Source organism: Gossypium arboreum, chromosome 11 (genome assembly GCF_025698485.1).
Source record: "Gossypium arboreum isolate Shixiya-1 chromosome 11, ASM2569848v2, whole genome shotgun sequence".
NCBI lineage: Eukaryota > Viridiplantae > Streptophyta > Magnoliopsida > Malvales > Malvaceae > Gossypium > Gossypium arboreum.
Window position 1 is genome coordinate 1,382,874 of NC_069080.1, and position 22,360 is coordinate 1,405,233.

At 35.1% G+C, this 22,360-nt stretch overlaps 3 protein-coding genes across 14 annotated transcripts; 2 read left to right on the forward strand and 1 right to left on the reverse strand.

Moving 5' to 3' along the window:
- Positions 1 to 1,491: 1,491 nt before the first annotated feature.
- Positions 1,492 to 4,520, reverse strand: LOC108454259 (uncharacterized). Of its 12 annotated transcripts, none has more exons than XR_008274637.1 (6): positions 4,066 to 4,517; positions 3,861 to 3,954; positions 3,664 to 3,773; positions 3,238 to 3,295; positions 1,951 to 2,777; positions 1,492 to 1,727 (listed from the first exon to the last, which is right to left on the reverse strand). XR_008274637.1 is itself a non-coding variant. In XM_053022178.1 (5 exons), the coding sequence occupies exons 3-5, from the start codon at positions 3,979 to 3,981 to the stop codon at positions 1,652 to 1,654; spliced, it is 480 nt and encodes a 159-aa protein (XP_052878138.1). In that variant the 5' UTR covers positions 3,982 to 3,991; positions 4,066 to 4,131; positions 4,297 to 4,520; the 3' UTR covers positions 1,492 to 1,651. The 12 variants fall into 12 exon arrangements, 7 of the variants coding, with proteins under 7 accessions (XP_052878138.1, XP_052878137.1, XP_052878135.1 ...); XR_008274638.1 differs by having other exon boundaries at positions 3,861 to 3,957; XR_008274639.1 differs by lacking the exon at positions 3,861 to 3,954.
- A 1,494-nt stretch (positions 4,521 to 6,014) lies between these two features.
- LOC108456886 (uncharacterized) lies at positions 6,015 to 12,721 on the forward strand. The gene is made up of 5 exons (XM_017755619.2): positions 6,015 to 7,047; positions 9,065 to 9,968; positions 10,232 to 11,591; positions 11,680 to 11,763; positions 12,016 to 12,721. The coding sequence occupies exons 1-5, from the start codon at positions 6,519 to 6,521 to the stop codon at positions 12,688 to 12,690; spliced, it is 3,552 nt and encodes a 1,183-aa protein (XP_017611108.1). The 5' UTR covers positions 6,015 to 6,518; the 3' UTR covers positions 12,691 to 12,721.
- A 2,256-nt stretch (positions 12,722 to 14,977) lies between these two features.
- LOC108456733 (uncharacterized) lies at positions 14,978 to 21,693 on the forward strand. Its single transcript, XM_053020897.1, has 5 exons — positions 14,978 to 16,052; positions 17,978 to 18,881; positions 19,139 to 20,498; positions 20,589 to 20,672; positions 20,862 to 21,693. Exons 1-5 carry the CDS (start codon positions 15,533 to 15,535, stop codon positions 21,555 to 21,557), a joined length of 3,564 nt encoding a protein of 1,187 aa, XP_052876857.1. The 5' UTR covers positions 14,978 to 15,532; the 3' UTR covers positions 21,558 to 21,693.
- Positions 21,694 to 22,360: the final 667 nt, after the last annotated feature.

Genomic DNA, 22,360 nt, shown 5'->3' on the forward strand with positions numbered 1-22,360 from the left:
ATGTTAAATTTCGAATTACTTTAAACTTATTCCATTTATTACTTACATTAATTTATTGTGATTGAAATTGTTGATATAATTGTAACTTTAAAATAAATATTCTAAAATACATATATTCCTCAATTCCTTTCATACTTAAATATTTTAAGTTATTACAATAAAATTAATCTCAACTAAATTAAAATCCAATACAAATTTATTATACTCATGAAACTGAGTAACTATACTTTCAAGAAACAAACAATACTAAAATGAAAAACTAAATAAGCAATAATTTCGAGAAACTTGATTTTAAATTTTTAATTTAGGTTTTAAGAAATATATTAATTTTTGGTTTTAAATGATTTTATATAAAAATGTTTATCATTATTTGACAAACATTCTTAATTTTTTATAAAAATTATTTGAAAATAAAAACACAATATTAATTTGAATAAATGATGTTTAATAAAGTTTGAGTCAAATATTAAAGCTCAAGTTTTGACTTTAGCTTTACCTCAAGCTCATTACAATTCAAGTTTCACTCAACATAGTTATACCTCTGAATCAAACCACATTAAGGCCACGTTTGGTTCGATTTGTAATAGAATAAAACAGTAATGGAATAGAACTGTAATGGAATAGAGTTGTAATAAAATAGAACTGTAATAGCAATTCAATTGTTTGGTTGAATGGAATGGAATAGAAGCGTAATAATATTCTTGTGTTTGGTTGAATGGAATAAAGTTGTAATAGCATAAAAAAAAAGTTGAAATGACCGAGTACCCTTAGAAGAAATTTTGTTAATAGGATGATTATTGTTATTAAATTTAATAGGATTATTATTAGATATAATTTAATAAAAATAATACATAATTTAACCCTATTTTAATAAATTTATTATTAATTATAATTTAACAATAATAATATATAATTTAATAATATTCTTAATATAGCAATTATTAAAATATAAATTAATAAAAATAATATATAATATTACAAAATAATATACAACCTACTTTATTATTTTAAAATATAATGCATAGTTAATGTGTTAGAATATTATTAGCAAAACAAATAATTTAGCATATATATCATAATCTCTATGTTACTTAAAGAATAATTTAAAGAATATATTGTCTCAAATATTTTTACTCATAGACAGATATTGATATACAGCAAAAGAACTAATAAAATTGTTATATTGTGTATATATATTTTAACATATTTTCGTTAATTTATTTATGCTGCTAGACGTGTATAATATAAAAATTTCATGTAAAAGTAAAATGAACAATATAGATTTAAATTTGTAATCACAAACTCTCATGCAACTTCATTTTACATGTGCCAAACTTCACAAAGAACATTGATTGAAAGTATCTATTCACAAAGAATAGCATTAAGGTTCCTTTAAAATATTGACCGAGAGTATTCTATAGAATCAAATATGATAATACAAGACTATTTTAATCTAATATATATTAATAAAAATTATTAAACATATAAAGCTTCCTGCATCAATGACTGAATGTATTTTAGAAGCTGGAAAATACAAAGCAAGAATACCAATAGACTGAATATACTTGAATAACATGCAACCATTGGCTCCTCTTCTTGAAAATTTGTAAAGCTTTTGCAGTTGCAATCAATGGAAACTCAGTATCCTAAGCTACCCATTTGTTAAATCCAATAAATTAGTTACAGCAATTGGAAAATGACCAACGATGGCTACTGCATACACTTCCCTGTAAAAGAAAATAGTAATAATAACAACTCAAGGTCAGGGTCAATACAAGCCAACATAATAACATACAATAGTGAATCAAGGCAGAAAAGTAGTCACTTGAATATCTTTCAAGTAGCCTCTAAAATGAGATAAGATACAAATCAAAAAAAAAAAAAGAAAAGAACATATATAATGAGAAACCAAAAAGTGTTTGAATTCAATCATGGCAGAACAGTATTCACCTTGGCATCTTTCCCCCAATCCGTAATGTAAGATATAACATAAATGTGAATGAAACATAGAATGTTGAATCAATGGTGAAATACATCTGCATTGTTCATTAGATAAACAAAGGCATTAGAATTCAATCATGGCAGAGTGGTATTCATTTCGGCATCTTCCCCCCAAACCGTAACATAAGATATAGATACAAGTTGGCTAAAAGAGTGTCCAAATAGTAAAAGATGCGAGACAAGTTAAGCACGGCCATTGCAAACAAATCTGTTACTGCATCAACAAAGAGCTCTCCCTCAAACCCATACAATAGTGTCAATTTAATATATCAGCAGTACAGAAAAAAAAATGTAACAAGTACAGAAGACATTTAATTACAGTAATTGGAGATATAGAAAAATGTATAATGAAAACATAAAAACAAAGATATTGCTTTTCACTATATAAAAAAACCAGTGCTTCATGTATTTTACTTATCCTTTATTAGTATTTATCCTTTTTCTCTTTTGAATTCAAACCTCAAATGTATCTTACCGGATAAGACAGTCTGAAGTTTTACAACCACTGAAGGAAGACTTATATACATTATTATTAAGTTAAACTGAAGGTAGAAGTGCTTGGTCATGCTGAAGTTAAAGTTTCAAAAGGATAAATGAAAAAACAGCAGTTTCCAGTTGTGAGTGGTATAGCATCTACTTGGGGGGAGAAGAAAGTATGCCGAAGAGAACTTAGCTAGTTCATACAGAAAGAAACATAAATGGCTTCCATTCAGAGAATACAATATGAATTCCTCCATCATTTGGCTGCTTCATGGCACCAACATTTCGCTCAATAACTGGCATAATTGGCAGCACAATAGTGGGGATTATATCATCTTCATCACAAAACCATGACTTTGTCATTCCAGATTGCTAGGTATAAGGCATATACACTGCTGATATTAATGCAACTGACAACTTTAATATAAATAAGTTCAGTCTTTATCGAAGAAAATCAAGCGAAGTTATGTTCATCTAACAATTTCTACCAATCAGGGAACTCCCTCTATATTCCAGTAAACTGTCTTAAAAATTAACACTAAAAACAGTAATAGGGAGCAAAGTTATATTTTAGCAGGTTATAAGAGTACCACTAACCATTCCTGAAGAAGAACCGGCCCACTAGTTTTCTCTCAGAAAGGTAGGCCGGAACTTGAACCTCACCATGTCATAGATAACTAAGAACTGTCACATCTACATTGTAATGAGCAAATAAATATTCTTACTAGATCCCAAACTTTCAGCAAAAGAGCATACCAATTCTTTTCCACGAATTAGCAAATTGAACAGATTGACTGCTGCCAGATGAATACACCTAAATGTAAATATCATTAGAATTTATTATGATTTAGTAAATCATTATGGGGGGGTTGAACCGCAGATAATCCATGATAAAATTGCATAAGCACTAACTGGTAATAATAAATCTAAAATCCATAACCAAAAGCAAACAGAACATGCATATTCACCAGTGTAAAGCCTCCACAAGAATTCAAGCTAAATGAGTAGTGTGTTAATTCACAACTGTAAAATCTACTGCATATCTGCTCATATAATTCACAACTGATACAAGACTTGAGTTTAGAAATTCAATTGAGAGAACTTTACTCATTCAAATTGCACCTCTACATGCATGTATTTCTTCATGAGTCGAATAATAGATGAGGTGAATTTGGCAAATACCTGGCATTCCTTGTGTGGCTTGGCTTTTGAAATAACCCTAAAAATAATAATTTTCTTAAGATTTGAGCATCGTTTTAGCAGCTCCTCTACCCTCTTCCCTTTTTCTTCTCCTAAAAAATACGAAAAGGTATACATATACAAACAAATATCCGGTAAGGGAAAATATGTGCAGAATCGATTAGCTTCAGGTACTATACCTGAAGGAGAATCAAATTGGATGACTTGATTCAATTTGTCTATGATTTTAGCCGAATCTTTGAGAGGAGGAGTTGACTCGAATAATGAATCGATCTCCTCGTGAACAGTTGCAGAATCCATTTCAATTCCACTTGGACAAATCATCAGAAAAAAAAAAAAAAATCAATCAAAATGCAAAACAAACCCTAGTTGAATTGAACTTACAACAAAATCCAGTTGATTTGGCCTTCAAGTTGATCCGCTTCCTTTTAGATTGATTTGAGCTTGAGACTGTCGAATGACCAAAAGAAAACAAAAGTTGAAACCGTTAGAGAAAATTTAATCTAAGAAAGGGTATTTTTGGAGGAGAAAAAAAGGGTCATTCGATGGAGAGGTTGGAATAGCCATTCGGTACCTCCTCCCCGGAATGGCTATTTGGCGATTTTTAGAATAAACCTGTAATCTCCATTCGACGTTTTGAACATTCAGCTAACCAAACAACTGTTTTCCTTTAAAGTTTTGAACCGTGTCATAATGGGATAGCAATTCCATTTAACCAAACATAGTGTAAGAAAAATAGTATAAACGTTAGACTGAAGTTAAACCATGTAGGTCAAAAATAAAAACAAAAGTGAACATCGACAATAAAGTCCTGTGACAACGAAGCCAAATATAAAAGGGCACCAGCATCAAACATAACCTCTCTCAAACCTTCAAATCATGTAGAAACAAAATATGACAACAACACACCTTAGTTAAATCTTCGATGGAGGACCTTAGTTAAATCTTCGATGGAGGAGAGCCATTGATATACATCAAGGCAAAAATTGATATGTCATAAGAAGTAAATTTGAACCAGAAATTGACTAAAGCTAAAAAACAGTCGAAGAGTGTTGATACATAAAAGAGGTTGTGATGTCTTAAAATAATTCACTCGACTCAAATTAAAGACATATGGAGAGTTACATAATGATCGAAGGTATTTGGTCAAAGTTGAGATTAACTTGATGGTAGCAATAAGATGCTTAAGGTTTGATAACTTGCCTTTTTCATCGAGGCCTTAATGTATATACATGGGCTCCCCTAATTTAGAAATGCTTGAGTAGAATATTTGTACCAATAGGCATAGGTTGGTATACAAATAAGTGATGTTGAGGAATGTAAAGGACTTATTTGATTGGATAAGAATATTTGTTCCTAGGTCTCACTTGAAGTAGATAGGGATTCTATTAGGATCATGTTTAGCTAGGTGTTTTATTGTTTACCAAATATTGTTGCAACCGCAAAGTGTTCCTAAAATAGAGTTTTTACAATAATCTGAGCACATTATATGAGTTATGAGGTATAACAAAGATAGAAAAGGATGGGAAACTAATGGATGGGGTTGAGGTGGAGTAGAGAGAAGACGCAAGAGGCGGTTCGACCAGGATTCACGATGAGGTCATTTAAATAGCAAATCACAAGTAGATTATTTATTGAGTAAACTACATCTAAGGTTACTGAACTATTAATAGGTTTAGATTTTGGACACTAATCTTAAAAAGTTACAAAACGGTCATTAAACTATTTAAAAATTTTCATTTAAGTCATTAAACTATTTAAAAGTTTTTATAAGTTATTGAGCTATTAAGTTTTTTTCTTTTTTAAAGTTCGACTAGCGAGCTTTAAGCGACAATTCCACTATCAATATAGTGACTCGTACCTATCAACGTGTAGAACATGCATTAGATTCAAGTCAATCTAATAACTAGTGTTAAAGATCAGTGAAAAGCTGTTTAAATTTTTGTTCACAAATTCATAGCGTTTAAAATTGTCTCATGAGAAAAATTGAACTGTAACAGAAAGAGGAAGAAAACTTTTGATTGGTGCATGTAGTACGAAGAAAGAAATTCATACAATAATATTTTTAACAACCAATAACTTAGATAATTTTTTTTTAATAATTCAATAATTATTTTATAGATTCTAACATAAACTTAGTGGTAAAAGTAAAATTGGCTTTGTTTATCCTTATTATTTAGTTTACAAAATTAAAAAATAAATTAAGCATAAAACGGGAACCCTGCCCTCAACAAAGTCAAGGATAAGACTGTAATACAAACAAATTCTCAAGGGTAAATCCTGTCAGATCAACAAAATTATCCCAAGTCTACTCCAAGTCTTATTAGTAACTCCAGATTACTTGAAACCCGAAAAAAGCCCATTAAAACACAAAGACGCACCTCTTTTCTTCACTTCTTCAAAATCACATGCTCTTTTAGCAATTATCCCCAAAACGCCCCCATCTTCATTCGTCAAACTCAAACCCCCCAATTTCTTCCACCTCACCCTCCCTCGTAATTTCCCTCATTTTTCGATCTCATTCTCTTAACCGCCACCGCCTCCGCCTCCACTCTCCTCTAAATCTATACTGTACGTTAAACCGTTCCTTTTTGGCCGTGAGGGTTCCGACCGCCTTCATTCCCATTCAGAGCAATTAGGGTTTCCACTGTCGTTTTTATTCCGTCCGTTTCGAGAATCGACTGTAGTTACCTTGAAAGATTCGATGTTAGGGTTTTTATATTGAATGTTGATTTGAGATTGGTGCTTCATTTTTGTATCCGGACGGTTTTATTTTTATTTTCCGGTTAGGGTTTTTTTTTGTTTTGTTTTCGAGGTCGTGTAGTTGGGCTCCGGTGATGCCGCGAAGTTCAAGGCACAAATCTAGCAAACATAGTTCTAGGGACGCCAGGGATTACTCGGATTCGGAGAAAGATTCGGGCTTAAAGGAGAAGGAAAAGGAAAAGAAGAGTAAGGAGGAGAGCAGTGGTAGGTTTTCGAAGGAGCCTGGATCCGGTGAGAAGAGAAAGCTTGACTCTAAGGATACCAAGGAACTATGGATTTCGGGGAATGGAGATTATGTTGAGGAGTACAGTTCCTCGAAGCGGCGTAAAGATAAGGCAGATGATGGAGTAAGCGATAGATGGAATGGCGGTGAAGATGATGGTAAAGGAGAGAAGAAGTCTAAGGCTTTAAGTGAATCGAAGAGTAAGAGACGAGAGGATGTTGAAGCAGATGATACAAAGAGGAGTAAGAGTGAGGGGAAGCATCGGGAATATAGTCGAAAGGAGGAAAGGGATAGAGAAAGGAAAAGTAAAGAAGGCAAAAGTGATAGGCTGATTGAGAGTGAGGAACACCGCACTGTGAAACAATACGCCGAAAGAACTGGTAAGATAACTTATTCTATGGGCGTTTCTGATTATTTTGGTGCTGTTTTTTGTTGTTAGGTAGTGTTTATTGCGATTCATTGTTATATTATTATTTTCCCCAATTTTTTATTTGTTTTTAGGAGTTAACACCTTCTGAATTGAATAGGGACAATATTTATGTGATTTCAGAACCTTTCTAACTTATTTAACTTAATAACTACTGAACTGTGCTTATTTTTAAAGGATCTTCAGATCCTTTTGCGTTTGTAATTAATGACTAGTCATTGTTAGAAATAATAAATTTGTAATTTCTAGTATTGCTAAATTTTAATCTACAGCTACTCTTAATTAATGTCTCACAAATGCATCTACGGTTACACATACTCTCTTAAGAAAACAGGCTAAGTTGATTCTTGTTTTTTGAGGAAGTTCAACTTCAAACCACTTAATTTTAAATGTTAAAGAATTATCTAATTCAGGAACTTTATTTGCTGCATGAGGCAAAGAAGAAAAGTAGATCCTTTTTTTGCAGGATGAGAGGTTGGGTTGAGGAATTTAGAGAATAGTTAACACAGTCAAAATTAATGGAAGAAGATTTTTTCCAATAATTAGTTTTTATGATATCGGGATGTGTGGTTTTTTGCAAGGTTTTATATAGCCTTCTGAATTCTGTTACAAGGCAACTAATGTCGGCCTTCAAACTTGGTGTGTTGTTTTCTTTCTGAATTGACATGCACCCTATGTTGAGTCCCTAGAGCAATAATTTGAAAATTTTCCCTATGTTGCAAGGTTTCCTGTTTCTGGGTATTTCTTTGAAAGGAATCAAAATTTGAAAATTTCAGCGGTGTCTCCAGTATTTAGTTTTTTTTATTAGCTTCAAAGTGTTATTTTGAAAGTACTTTTCCAGACATGGTTCCCTGTTTTGGATGAGAGAATAATTTTTATGTAAATTCAGAGGAGAATTTACTTGGGCAAGCTTGAAGTTGTCACACTTCTTGAACACTTAGAAGTGCACTTAAATATGTTTTTTCAAGTATATGAAATCAATTTCCCCACTTAGGAAATCTTGCTTAGCTAAATTTGGTCAGAAAATGCAAGGATCTAATGTACATATAAATTCCATGGTCCTGGTTGCATCCTCCGGTTGAGCCTCAAATAACTTGAAGGTAATGAAGTTATTGCCTCAAAATTAATGGAAGAAGAGAGTTTGAAGGGAGTTTAAAAGTTGATAAAATATGATGAGAAGTGCTAACTTTTTACTGATAGTTCTGTATTAAAAAATATCTCCAATAAATACACCTTCAAAATCCTCAACTGGTAATGAAAAAATTTCATCTCACTAAGGTCATGTAGCCACTTCTGTTTTGCTGAAGATGTTTTTGTTAATGTGGTGAGCTGATCTTTGTTTGAGGCCTAGTATAAAAAGGTTTTGCTGTTTTGGCTCAAATATATCAGTGCTATGTCAAGATGTGTCAGGATTTTGGCACCTTCACTTTATTTCATACTTTACACGGATTTAAACTTCTTGTTAGCTTTTAGTAGACCATATAAGTTCAATTTTATGCTTTATGAATCCTAATATTAAGTTTATGATCTTTCAGTCCTCTGTCTTGTTTTCAGATTTCCTATTAAGCTTTTGATTGCTCTACAATTTTTGTTGTTGTATTTATATGTAGTCATTGCTCTTCTTGGTATATCATTACATGCACTTCCCATAGGTTCTTGTCTTCTGTTTGTGAAAAATGATAAACCATATGGTCATTGCCAAGTGGGGAATTTCATGAATTTTTGTAATTTTTGCTGAAATGAAAATTTTAACTTTTGTTGTGTTTTCTCAGTATCATCTAGTTGTTATTATTGTTGTTATTTGCATTTCGTGCACTGGAACCAGAAGTTTTTTCAGTTTTATTTATTTTTTAACCCAATAACTTCTTGTACAAGGTGTTCCTTTTATGTTGTGGGAAATAGTCGTTGTGAATAACTTGGGTCATGTTGGAAAATTTTATATATATATATATATATTTTTTTCATTTCAGATATGGATGTACCAGATCGGTTGCAAAGTCCTGAATCAGAGAGCCAGCTTGAGAGACGGCTTAGGAAAAGGAGAGATACTTCTGGTGATGGGGATAAGCATCTGGAAGATAATGGAGACATTTTGGACAAACAGTTTTATGTAAGCAATGATATCGGCAAGGATGGAAGAGCAAAAGATGAGAAGCATAAGGATGAGAGATACAAAGAAAAGTATCGAGAAGACATGAACTGTGAAGACAAGTGCCAAGATGATAAATTGAGAGATGATCGATCAGCAAGTGATCTTGCTAATAGCAAGTCTAGTGAGAAGCATTTGAGGGATGGAAAAGATGATGTGAAAGTTCGGCAGAAGAAGTCCAAGGTTCAAGATAGTGACTATGAGCGTGATCGTGACCATGATAGAGACCGTGATCGTGATAGAGACCGTGAGCGTTATAGGGAGAGGGAGCGGGATCGAGAGCGTGAGCGTTATCGTGATCGTGACCATTATCGAGAACGTGACCGCAACCGTGATCATGACCATGATCGTGATTATGATTCTCAATGGGATCGAGACCGAGATCATGATCGTGAACGTGATCGCCGTTACAGTGATCGGGACAAGGATAGAGATCATGACCGTGACGAGTTACATGATGAACGGAGGAGTACAAGATACAAAGACAGTAAGGGAAGGAAACGATCTCCTGATGATCGTGATGATGGTAATGATACTAAATCTCGGGGTGCTAAATTACACTACTCTGACATGGAAAATAAATCATCAACTTCTGGGAGAGTTGAGGTAGATGCTGATAGGGGAAGGTCTCAGTCACGCCCAGCCAATTTAGATGCTGCTATGGGCAGCAACAGAAGGAGAGCTTCTCCCAGCTCGATTTCCCATGGTGGGACTGATGAGTATAGGTAGTTTGTTTCTTTATCACACCCTCTTCAATATTGTCAATTCCTTATTCAATGGTTTAAATGGTAAACTGAGTAAATAAGGGATCTCAATGAGCTGTTAGTGTCTATCAGATTTCAGATTATTGTTTGATGAGTTAAACTGAATTTATTTTCTCATTGCCTGTGGCATATGACTTATTTTTGGTGGTTGTGGGTATGGCTGCACCCCCCTCCCCCCCAAAAAAGTGATTTATTGAGTATAATAGAGTTATTTTCTCTTGTAGACATTTGAAACAAGAAGATTCGAAGCATAGAGATCCAATGACAGAGCAGAGGTCGAAAGCTGCTTCATCAAGAGAGGTAACTAGTTTTTCTGAAGTCTCAGAGAGAGGTGCTAAGTATAGATCCATGGAGAAATCAAGTAGGGTGGATGAGGGCCATTCTGGGGAGTTACCAATTGAGAGGTCCTCGAGTTCAAAAGCTTCCCCAATGAGTATGATGGAAAGATCTCCTTCAACAAGTCTTGAGCGTAGATATACGAGTAGAAGTGGTGTTAAGCGGGGTCTTGATACAGAGGAGACAGGATGGAGTAGTGCCTCTGTTGGTGGCAGAGAAGAGGATAATAGACTTGGTCGAGACTTGCCTCCTGAGAAGCCTCTTTTGGATGGATCTTGTCAAGCAGATTCTGTATTCTATAATAGAGCCGGTCAGGGCAACTCATCTTTAATTCCACAGTCGCCTGGTTTAAGAGCTGGAATTGGCAGCCCATCTTTTATGGGTTCTCTAGAAGAAGATCATAGATTTAATAACTCTGGTCGTTACAAGAGGAGTGGTGATCTGAACGTTAGAAGAGGGCATGCAAATGCTTGGAGGGGTGCGCCAAACTGGCCAGCACCTCATCCAAATGGTTTCATCCCATTCCAACCTGGGCCACCACATGGTGGTTTTCAAGCTATGATGCCACAGTTTCCTTCTCCATCTCTGTTTGGTGTTAGACCCTCAATGGAAATTAATCACTCTGGGATTCCATATCATATACCTGATGCCGAAAGGTTTAACAACCATTTGAGACCAATTGGCTGGCAGAATCCGATGGATGGCTCTGGTCCAGGCCAGTTTCCTGGTTGGGATGGTCACAGTGTTAGTTTTAGGGATGAAGCACACATGTTCGGGGGTCCTGAATGGGACCAGAATAGGCATCCAGTGAATGGTCGGGGATGGGATACCGGTTCAGATGTGTGGAAGGGACAAAATGGTGATGTTGACTTGCCCTCAACATCTCTGAAAGAGGACCATCCTCTGCAGGCCCCTCTTGATGTCTATGATGGACAGGAACGTCAGAGGTCTCAATATGAAAATGGCGATAATGATGTTCAGGTGAAAGGTTTTGAATTAAGATCTGATGTCTTGCCACCAGCAAAAGAATCTTCTAGATGTTCACCTGAGATTGCACACAAGGCACCTGATTCTTCCAAAATATCGAGTGAAGATGATGATGCTCGCTGTTGTCAACTTTATCTTTGTAAGCTTGACATTTCAGCAGAACTAGCTGGTTCTGCTTTGTATGATCAGTGTACAAGTTTGCTGAATGTGGAGCGAAGTAAAGATTTGGGTAAAGATGTAACAATGCTTGTGAATTTGAAGGTAGAGAACCCTTTTCTTCAAAATTTTCTGTCAATAGTTAATTTATCTGATCTTTGACTTATAATACCCTTTTTCTCTTATTTTTCAGAACGGTGGACGACCAGTACAAAATGCTTCTATTGATGTTCTGAGCCCTTCACTTATTCCTGCAACTAATGCATTTGTTTTTCAGGTATTTGTGAAGCTTGTATCTGTATATGCGTTTGAGTATTTCTAAGATCTTTCTTTTCTGTTACTTCTTTGGTGGGAGAAATAGAATTATGAAATGCTTAATAATGGTTATAAAAGCATGTATAAAAATATATGACCTGGGGAATGCTGTTACTTATTTTCCCCCAGATCAAACATAGTCATTTCTGCTTCAACTTTCAACTTCTGATTCTAAACTAATGATGGTGTTTCACTTATGTTCTCTGACTTGCAGAAAGCCATGGACCTCTACAAGAAACAGAGGCTACAAATTTGTGCTATTCCAAATGCCAACGGTGGGATGTTGGCATCTACTTCAATGCCCAAGGAGGAGCAAAGTTCTGATCATGTTGTCGATGAAGCAGAGGAGCCAGTTTTGATTTCTGATGCTGAAATGGTGGATTCAGATCAGCAGAAAGGAGACGCTGTTCTGACTTCTACTTCTCATGAGAATATGGAACAACTTGTTTCGATTCAAAGCAGAGAGTTACCAGATCATCTGGATAGCCTTTCTCCAGAAAAAACAGAACTGCCAAGTAGTGATTCTGGTCACATGGAGCCAGGGGTGCCTAAACCAGTTTTGAATGGTGATAAGGCAGAAGAGACCAACACCGAGACTGATCAGATAAATCCAATGGATGTAGTTGAAGATTCATTGCGGTCTCTTGATGATGCAGCAGAGGCAGTTGGTTTGCCTGCTGACGAGGAAAACTCAAATGATATAAATAAAACCGAAGGTAATAGTACTGTGTACTGTGCCAAGGAAATACATGCTTTTGATGATGCAATTAGTGGTTCTTTAAATGATTCTCCTAAGGTATCAGGTGCTTTGATTCCCGGGTCAAATGAGTCTGGGTCGGAGTTGGTAATTTTAACTGGGATACATCATTCTCCTGAAAATACACATTGAGACAATTTCTATATCCATGTTCTTTTTATAATGCGCATTTTTATTTTTTACTTTTGCTGTTTTTTGTTGCCTATGGTTATGAAGCAAATAAAATGAGATATATGCCATCTGGTTTCCTGGATTAGGCATATCCTTGCATCTTCTTCGTTCTTGATCTGCTACATTCTATTTTGATGCATTTAACATTTCTGGTAAAACTGCTTTTTATAAATTGCCATGATTTTGTTTTTATGTTTTCCTATTGATTCTCTGCATATAGCTGGACATATAATTGTCTACATATTTCAGGTCGGATTGAGTTTGGATTGTCATGAAATGTTTTAATTATGATGTAGAGTTTGTCCGCCCCGACTCATGAATTATGATACTTGTATATGGGTCAGTGTTTATAAATTGCCATGCTTTTGTTTTGGTTAAAATGTGCAATAAGTTCTTGTTCTGTTGGAAAATTTAGAATTTAGTACTTGTATTCTTTTTTCTTTAAGGAATTTAGTCGGGTGAACAAAATTTGACTCAACTTAAACAAAATTGAAAAAAATTTGAAATTTCGAGTTATTCGAATTAATCGAATTATGTGAGTCAAATTAATTTTTTTTTTTGAATTTTGAGTTGGAATGAGTTTAGTTTTCGAATTCGAATAATTTAAATAAATTAAATATTAAATCATAATATCAAATTCTTAAACTTTTTTACTACCCTTAAAAATTTTTACCCTCTTCCCATCTCATCCCCTTTTGTCCCAAACCCACATCCCACAATTTTTTTTAAATATTTCTTTCAAAATTTTATTCTCTCATTTACTTTCCTCTTAAAATTTTACTCCGTCAACCCTCAATTCCTCTAATACTTTTATTCCTATACTACCCCTTCTACTTCAAACTTATCTCCCAATTTTTTTTAGTATCCCCCCTCATTTTAGTCCCTCAACCTCTAAAATTTTTTATTTTCCTCTAAACTTTTATTTCTCACTTTTTGTTTCATATCAAAATTAAAATCATAAAAAACCCTAAATTTAAATAATAATAATTTTATTTATATCTACCATTTATATTATTAAATTATATTTTACATTTAGTGCTATTTTTATTATTAAATTGTTTAGTCATATTGAACCTTTATAATATTTTGTTAAAATTGAATTATTGATGATGTTATAAAATATTCGTGTTAAAATTTTACATTGGTATTAATTTTATATTTTATTTTTAAGATAATTTTATTAAAAAATCATATTTTTACATTTAATATATTTTTAATTTCAAAATACATAGTGACAAGAATCAGAAAATAATTGAAGCAACTAAACAAACAATGAAGCTAACTTGTATATAAAAGATTAATAAATAAATTATGAGGGAGTGAAAGTTAATAATAAATTTGATTACGGTAAGTAAATTTGGTTACGTTAGGTGATAATGATTATAAGGATTCAAAATTATTTTTTAATTTAATTTGAATAAATATATTCGATTCGAATTCCATCTCATTCGACTCAATTTGTGAAAATGTTAAATCGAATTAGGATGATAAAATAGGATTCATCAACTCGATTAATTTTAAAAATTTTCATCCGATTAAATCGAATGTTTACTCCTAATTTTTAAATTTTAAAATTCAACTTCAACTGTTAATGTTATACTCTTTTATTAAATTCAAGTTAATTGTGTCATTTATTTTATCTATATGACTATTAAATAAGTATATTTTATTTCAATTATTTTAATAATCTCTTTTATGCTTGTTTCTTCCACAAACAAAAAATATATATATATAAAACCTATAATTTCATAAAATTGAAAGCAAAAGGAGTGAAAATTAAACATTTAATAATAGCTGAAAAGCTTATTTGTACGTGGATTAACAGAACCGTTTTTATTGGATTCAGGTCTTCTTATTATATGAAAAACAAGCTTCCTATTTATAAATCAAGAAAATCTACAACTTTTTTTATAAATAAATTTATCTACATTATGGGTTGTCTTGATTATAACAAGAAAATGTATTTATGAAAATTAAAGTAACCATTGGAGAAAATAAAATTTTGGGTTGAATTCTAGTTGAATTCCTGGATTAAAACTTAAAATATATTTTAACTTTAACTTTAATAGAAACTAATGTTAGTTTTTTCTCAAACCAAATTATATAATAAAAATTAAAAGTTAAAATATACTTCAAATTAGAATTTTCTTTTTACTTGATACCCACGAAATAAAAGAAATATAATTTTGATCTCAAAAAAGTTGAGGGACCAAACTAATATAAAAAAATAAAATTTAGAAATACTCAGACAAGACCGTAATAGGAGGAAATATTGAGGGTTAATCCTGTTAGATGGACAAAGTTATCCCCAAGTCTACTTCAAGTCCTACTATTATCTCCAATTCTTATTTGAAACCCCTAATAAAAATATAAAGCTCATTATTGAAAACTAAAGGCATATACCCTCTTTTCTTCACTCCTTCAACATCACATGCTCTTTTTAGCAGTTATCCCCAAAACACCCCCATCTTCCTTCGTCAAACTCAAACCCCCAAATTTCTTCCACCCTACCCTCCCTCGTAATTTCCCTCTCATTTTTTCGATCCCATCCCTTAAACCGCCCCCACTCTCCTCTAAAAATCTATTCTTTCCGTCCGCCGTAAACCTCCCCACCGCCTCCACTCCTATTCCTTACAATTAGGGTTTCCACATTCATTTCTTCCTGCTTTTCGTTGATCGACGTTATTGGAAGATTCGATGTTAGGGTTTTTGTATTCAATGTTGATTTGAGAGATTGGTGTTTCATTTTTATTTTCATTTTCCAGTTAGGGTTTTTTGAGGTGTTGTAATTTGGGTGCCGGTGATGCCGCGAAGTTCAAGGCATAAATCTAGTAAGCACAGTTCTAGGGATTACTCGGATTCGGAGAAAGATTCGGGCTTAAAGGAGAAGGAAAAGAAGAGTAAGGAGGAGAGTAGTGTTAGGTCTTCAAAGGAGCTTGGATCCGGTGACAAGAGAAAGCTTGACGCTAAGGATACCAGCAAGGAAATATGGATTTCGGGGAATGGAGATTATATTGAGGAGTACAGTTCCTCGAAACGGCGCAAAGAAAAGGCAGATGATAGAGTAAACGATAGGTGGAATGGTGGTGAAGATGATGGTAGTAAAGGAGAGAAGAAGTCTAAGGCTTCAAGTGAATCGAAGAGTAAGAGACGAGAGGATATTGAAGGGGATGATACAAAGAGGAGTAAGAGTGAAGGGAAGCATCGAGAATCAAGTAGAAAAGAGGAAAGGGAGAGAGAAAGGAAAGGTAAAGAAGGCAAGAGTGATAGGTTCATTGAGAATGAAGAACACCGCTCTGTGAAACAATCCACCGAAAGAACTGGTAAGATAACTTACTGTTTGTTGGTTGTTTAGTAACAATTTAGCATGTACAGTTCTAATTATTTTGGTGCCCTTTTTTGTTGTTAGGTATTGTATATTAAGATTGATTGTCATATTAATTTTCCCATTTTTGTTTTTTAGGAGTTAATACATACTGCATTGAATAGGGACTCTATCTATTGATATATCACTTCGAGTTGCCCTTTTTGTTGGACTGTGCTAGATTTCTAATTTCCTTTTTTGCAAACTTGTAATCTATAGATTTCATAGGAAAGCTATTCTTTCGAATGCATCCATGGGTACGTCTATATATAATATATATCTACAAACTCTCAGAAGCATGTTAAGTTGATTGGGGAAGTTTAACTTCAAGCCAAATAATTTTAAGTGTCAAGAGTTATCTGATTTTGCAACTTTTATTTGCTCCATAAGCCAAAGAAGAAAAGTAGATGTCTGTTTTCAGGATGAGAGGCTGGGTTGAGGAATTTAAGGATTAGGTGACATAGTTGAGAAGATAATTTCTACTGATCAGGTCTTATGGTGTTGGGAAGGTATGACTTTTTCATTGTTTTATAGCCTTCTAACTACTGTTATGAAGAAACTAATGTCTGACCTTAAACCTGGTGTATTACAGTTTTTCTGCATAGACATGCACCTTGTGTCTGAGTTCCTAGAACAGTGGTGTATGGACCAGGATAAGAGTGCTTATCTTTTCCATTTCCTTTATCTTCAATATCAAATCGAAATTGTCGGTTAGCCTTCTGCAGTGAATATTCCATTTGGCTGGTTTCCTGTTTCTGGGTATCAGTTTGAAAGGAATCGAATTTTGAAAATTTCTTTGGAGTCTCCAATATTTAATTTTATATTAGCTTCAAAGTGTTATGATAGAAGTACTTTCCCATACATGGTTCCCTGTTTTGTATAAGAGAACAATTTATATGTAAATTGAGTGGAGAATTTACTTGGTTGAGCTTGAAGCTGCCACACTTCTTGTACACTTAGAAGTGCATTTACATGTGTTTTTCTAAGTATATGAAGTCAACTTCTCAACTTAGGTAATCTTGTTTAGCCAAGGTTGGTCAGAGCCCGCAAGGATCCCTTGTACTTATAAGTTCCATGGTCCTGATTGTATTTTCCAGTGGAGCCTTGAATAACTTGAAGGTAATGAATGTATTGCCTTGATCATGGTATTTCAAATCTCAATAAATGGCATGTTTGGACTTTGAAGGGAGTTTTGGACGTTGTTAAAATATGATGAGAAGTGCTGACCGTTTTATAAATAGTTCTGTATTTAAAAATATTTCTAATAAATATGCCATCTAAATCCTCAATTGGTAATGGAAGAATTCCTTCTTTCATAAGCTGTCATGGTCGTGGATGGTTATCTGGCTATGGTCATCTATCCACTTCTGTTTTGGCTTGGAGATGATGTTTTAGTCAGTGCGGTGAGTTGACCTTTGTTTGAGGCCTAATATAAAATTGTCATGCTGCTTTGGCTCAAATATATCAGTGCTATGTCTAGATGCGTCAGGATTTAGGCACTTTCTCTTTGTTTCTGCTTTTCACAGATTTATAGTTATTATTAGCTTATAGTAGACTAGATAAGTTTACTTTTATGCTTTATGAATTCTAATATTAAGTTTGTGATCTTTCCATTTTCTGTTTTGGATTGCTTTACATTTTCAGTGTTATATGTCATTGCTCTGCTTGGTATATTATTACATGCCCTTTCCACAGGATCTTGTCTTCTGTTTGTGGAAAATGATAAACCGAATGGTCATTATCAAGTCTGGATTTCCGGATTTACAGAGGAGTTTTTGTAATATTTGCTGAAATCAAATTATAACTTTCGAGGTGTTTTCTGTAAGTAGACTGTTAGATATTCTTGGTAACATTTTTTTTCCTTTTCTTTTTTCTGTATTTCAGATTTTGATGTACCAGATAGGTTGCAAAGTCCTGAATCAGAGAGCCAGCTTGAGAGACGACTTAGGAAAAAGAGAGATGCTTCTGGTGATGTGGATAAGCATCTGGAAGATAATGGAGACATTTTGGACAGGCAGTTGTCTGCAAGCAATGATACTAGCAAAGATTTAAGAGCAAGAGATGAGAAGCATAAGGATGAAAGATACAAAGACAAGTATCGGGAAGACATTAACTGTGAAGATAAGTGCCAAGATGACCGAGTGGCAAGCGATCATGCTAATGGTAAGTCTAGTGAGAAGCATTTAAGGGATGGAAAAGATGATGTGAAAATTCGGCAGAAGAAGTCCAAGGTTCAAGATAGTGACTTTGAGCGTGATCGTGACCATGATAGAGAGCGTGATCGTGACAGAGACCGTGAGCGCTATAGGGAGCGGGAGCGCGATCGAGAGCGGGATATTGGACGCGACCGAGAGCGAGAACGTTATCGGGATCTTGATCGTGACCATTATCGGGAACGTGACCGCAATCATGATCATGACAATGATCGTGATTATGATTCTCAATGGGATCGAGATCGAGAACGTGATCGCCGTTACAGTGATCGGGACAAGGATAGAGATCGTGAGCGTGATGAGTTACATGATGAACGGAGGAGTGCTAGAAACAAAGATAGTAAGGGAAGGAAGCGATCTCCTGATGATTGGGATGACGGTAATGATACTAAATCTAGAGGTGCCAAACTACAGTATTCTGACATGGAAAATAAATCAGCTTCTGGTAGACTCGAGGCAGATGCTGATCGGGGAAGGTCTCAGTCACGCCCAACCAATTTAGATGCTGCTATGGGCAGCAACAGAAAGAGGGCTTCTCCCAGCTCAAGTTCTCATGGTGGGACTGATGAGTATAGGTACTCTTTTTGCTTTTATCACGCCCTCTTCAATATTTTTGATTCCATATTCTATGGTTTAAATGGTAAACATAGCAAACAATATATGGTATTAAGTCAGTAATTTCTGTCAGATATTCAGATTATTGTTCGACAATTTATACTGATTTTATTTTCTCGTTCTCTGTGGCATTCTACTAATTTTTGGTGCTTGGGGTCTGGCCCCACCACTCTCCCTAGTGCTTTATTGAGTATAATAGACTTATTTTCTCTTACAGACATTTGAAACAAGAAGATTTGAATTATAGAGATCCAATGACAGAGCAGAGGTCCAAAGCAGCTTCGTCAAGAGAGATGACTAGTTTTTCTGAAACCTCTGAGAGAGGTGCTAAGTACAGATCCATGGAGAAGTCAAGTAGGGCGGACGAGGACCATTCTGGGGAGTTACCAATTGAGAGGTCCTCAAGTTTAAAAGCTTCCCCAATGAGTATGATGGAAAAATCTCCTTCAACAAGTCTTGAGCGTAGATATACGGGTAGAAGTGTTAGGCGGGGTCTTGACACAGAGGAGACGGGGTGGAGCGGTGCCTCTGCTGGTGGCAGAGAAGAGGATAATAGACTTAGTCGAGACTTGCCTCCTGAGAAGCCTCTTTTGGATGGATCCTCTCAAGCAGATTCTGTGTTTTATAATAGAGCTGGTCAGGGCAACTCATCTTTGATTTCACAACCTCCTGGTTTAAGGGCTGGAATTGGCAGCCCTTCTTTCATGGGTTCTCTAGAAGAAGATAATAGATTCAATAACAGTGGTCGTTACAAGAGGAGTAGTGATCTGAATGTTAGAAGAGGGCATGCAAATGCTTGGAGGGTCACCCCAAACTGGCCAGCACCTGTTCCAAATAGTTTCATCCCTTTCCAACCAGGGCCACCCCATGGTGCTTTTCAAGCTATGATGCCACAGTTTCCTTCTCCATCTCTGTTTGGTGGTAGACCCTCAATGGAAATTAATCACTCTGGGATTCCATATCATATACCTGATGCTGAAAGGTTTAACAATCATTTACGGCCAATGGGCTGGCAGAATACGATGGATGGCTCTGGTCCAGCTCATTTTCATGGTTGGGATGGTCACAGTATTATTTTTAGGGATGAAGCGCACATGTTCGGGGGTCCCGAATGGGACCAGAATAGGCATCCAGTGAATGGTCGGGGATGGGATACCAGTTCAGATGTGTGGAAAGGACAAAATGGTGACGTTGACTTGCCCTCAACATCTCAGAAGGAGGAGAATCCTCTGCAGGCCTCTCCTGAGGATGTTTATGATGGACAGGAACGTCGGAGGTCTCAATATGAAAATGGCAATAATGGTCTTCAGGTGAAAGGTCTTGAAACAAGATCTGATGACGTGTCACCAGTTAAAGAATCTTCTAGACTTTCACCCATGGTTCCACACAAGGCACCTGATTCTTCCAAAGTATCAAGTCAAGATGGTGATGCTCACTATTGTCTGCTTTATCTTTCTAAGCTTGACATTTCAGCAGAACTAGCTGGTTCTGATTTATATGGTCAGTGTATGGGTTTACTGAATGTGGAGCAAAGTAAAGATTTGGCTAAAGATGTAACAATGCTTGCCAATTCGAAGGTAGAGAGGACCCTGTTCCACATAATTGTCTCTCAATATCTAATTTATCTGATCTTTGACTTAAAATACCCTTTCTCTCGTATTTTTCAGTATGATGCACGACCTGTGCAAAATGCTTCCTTTGCTGTGCTGAGCCCTTCACTGATTCCAGCAACTAATGCTTCTGTTTTTCAGGTACTTAGTGAAGCTCATATCTGTATATCAGCCTGACTGTATCTACGATCTTTCTTTTCTGGGAATAGTGTAGGTTTGAATTTGTTTTGGGGGAAGGGAACATAGAAGATCTTATATGGTAGTGCTCTTTATTTTGGAAACTGATTCTAAACTAATGATGGTGATTATCGAATGCTTTCTGACTTGCAGAAAGCCATGGACCTCTACAAGAAACAGAGGCTACAAATGGGTGCTATCTTAAATGTCAGTGGTGGAATATTAGCATTTGCTTCAGCGTCCAAGGAAAAGGGGAAGGAGCAATGTCCTGATCATGTTGTGGACGAAGTAGAGGAGCCAGTTCTGATTTCCGATGCAGAAATGGTGGATTCAGCAATGCTAGATTCAGATCAGCCGGAAGAAGCTGTTCCATCTGTTACATCTGACGAGAATATGGAACAGCTAGTTTCAATCCAAAGAAGGGAGATACCTGATCATCTGGATAGCCTTTCTCCAGAGAAATCAGAACTGCCAAATGCTGATTTTTGTCACATAAACCAGAAGGTGCCTGAACCAGCTTTGGATGGCAACAAGGCAGAAGAGACAGACACCGAGACTGAACAGATGAATTCAGAGGATGTAGTTGAAGGTTCTTTGCGGTCTCTTGATAATACAGCAGAGGCTGTTGGTTTGGCTGCGGATGGTGAAAATTCAAATGATACAAACAAAACTGAAGGTAATAGTTCTGTGTACTGTGCTGAGGAAAGACATGCTTTTGGCGATGCAATTAGTGGTTCCATAAATGATTTTCCTAAGGAATCAGGGGCTTTGATTCCTGAGTCAAATGAGTCTGGGTCTGAGTCCGTAATTTTAAGTCGGATACATCATTCTCCTGAAAATACACATTGAGACAATTTCTATATCCATGTTCTTTTTATAATGCGCATTTTTATTTTTGCTCTCCCTGTTTTTGTTGCCTATGGTTATGAAGCAAATAAAATGAGATATATGCCATCTGGTTTCCTGGATTAGGCGTATCCTTGCATCTTCATTCTTGATCTGCTTTCTCTGCTACATTCTATTTTGATGCATTTATCATTTCCGGTAAACTGCCGTTATAAATTGCCATGATTTAAGATAGGATGAAGGAAATGCTCTGCATTTTATAATATTTATGTCGGGGCTGGACATATAATTGTGTATATATTTCAGGTCAAAGTTTGAGTTTGGACGGTCATGAGATCCGTTAGTATCTTCTGTGAGTTTGCCTTAAAACTTAGTTACCTAATGTAGATGTTTTTGTCTTCACTCGTGAATTATGCTCTGCTTGTATTGGTTATTCAAGTCAGCAAAACTAAAATTAAAAGAAGTTGCAATAAGAGTTTGTGTTAATGTCTTCCGAACTTGTTTTGTGCAAAAGTCAACTTAGATCTGGGTTTTGTGTATAATAAAATATTCATGTTGCAGCCATATGATTCCAAAAGGCAAGGTATATCTCTGGTTAATAGGACAAAAGCCTCGTGCGATTTATATTGCAGTGAACAAAGTTCAATGTTCGATAATTTAAATAAAAACTCAATGTTCGATAATTTAAATAAAAACTTTTAAATAGATCAATCATATTTTTTTAACCTTAATGGCAACAATGTAAAGTTACTAATAATTTAAATTTAGTGACTTGCCCTTTGTAACATGTTATATTATACCAAAAA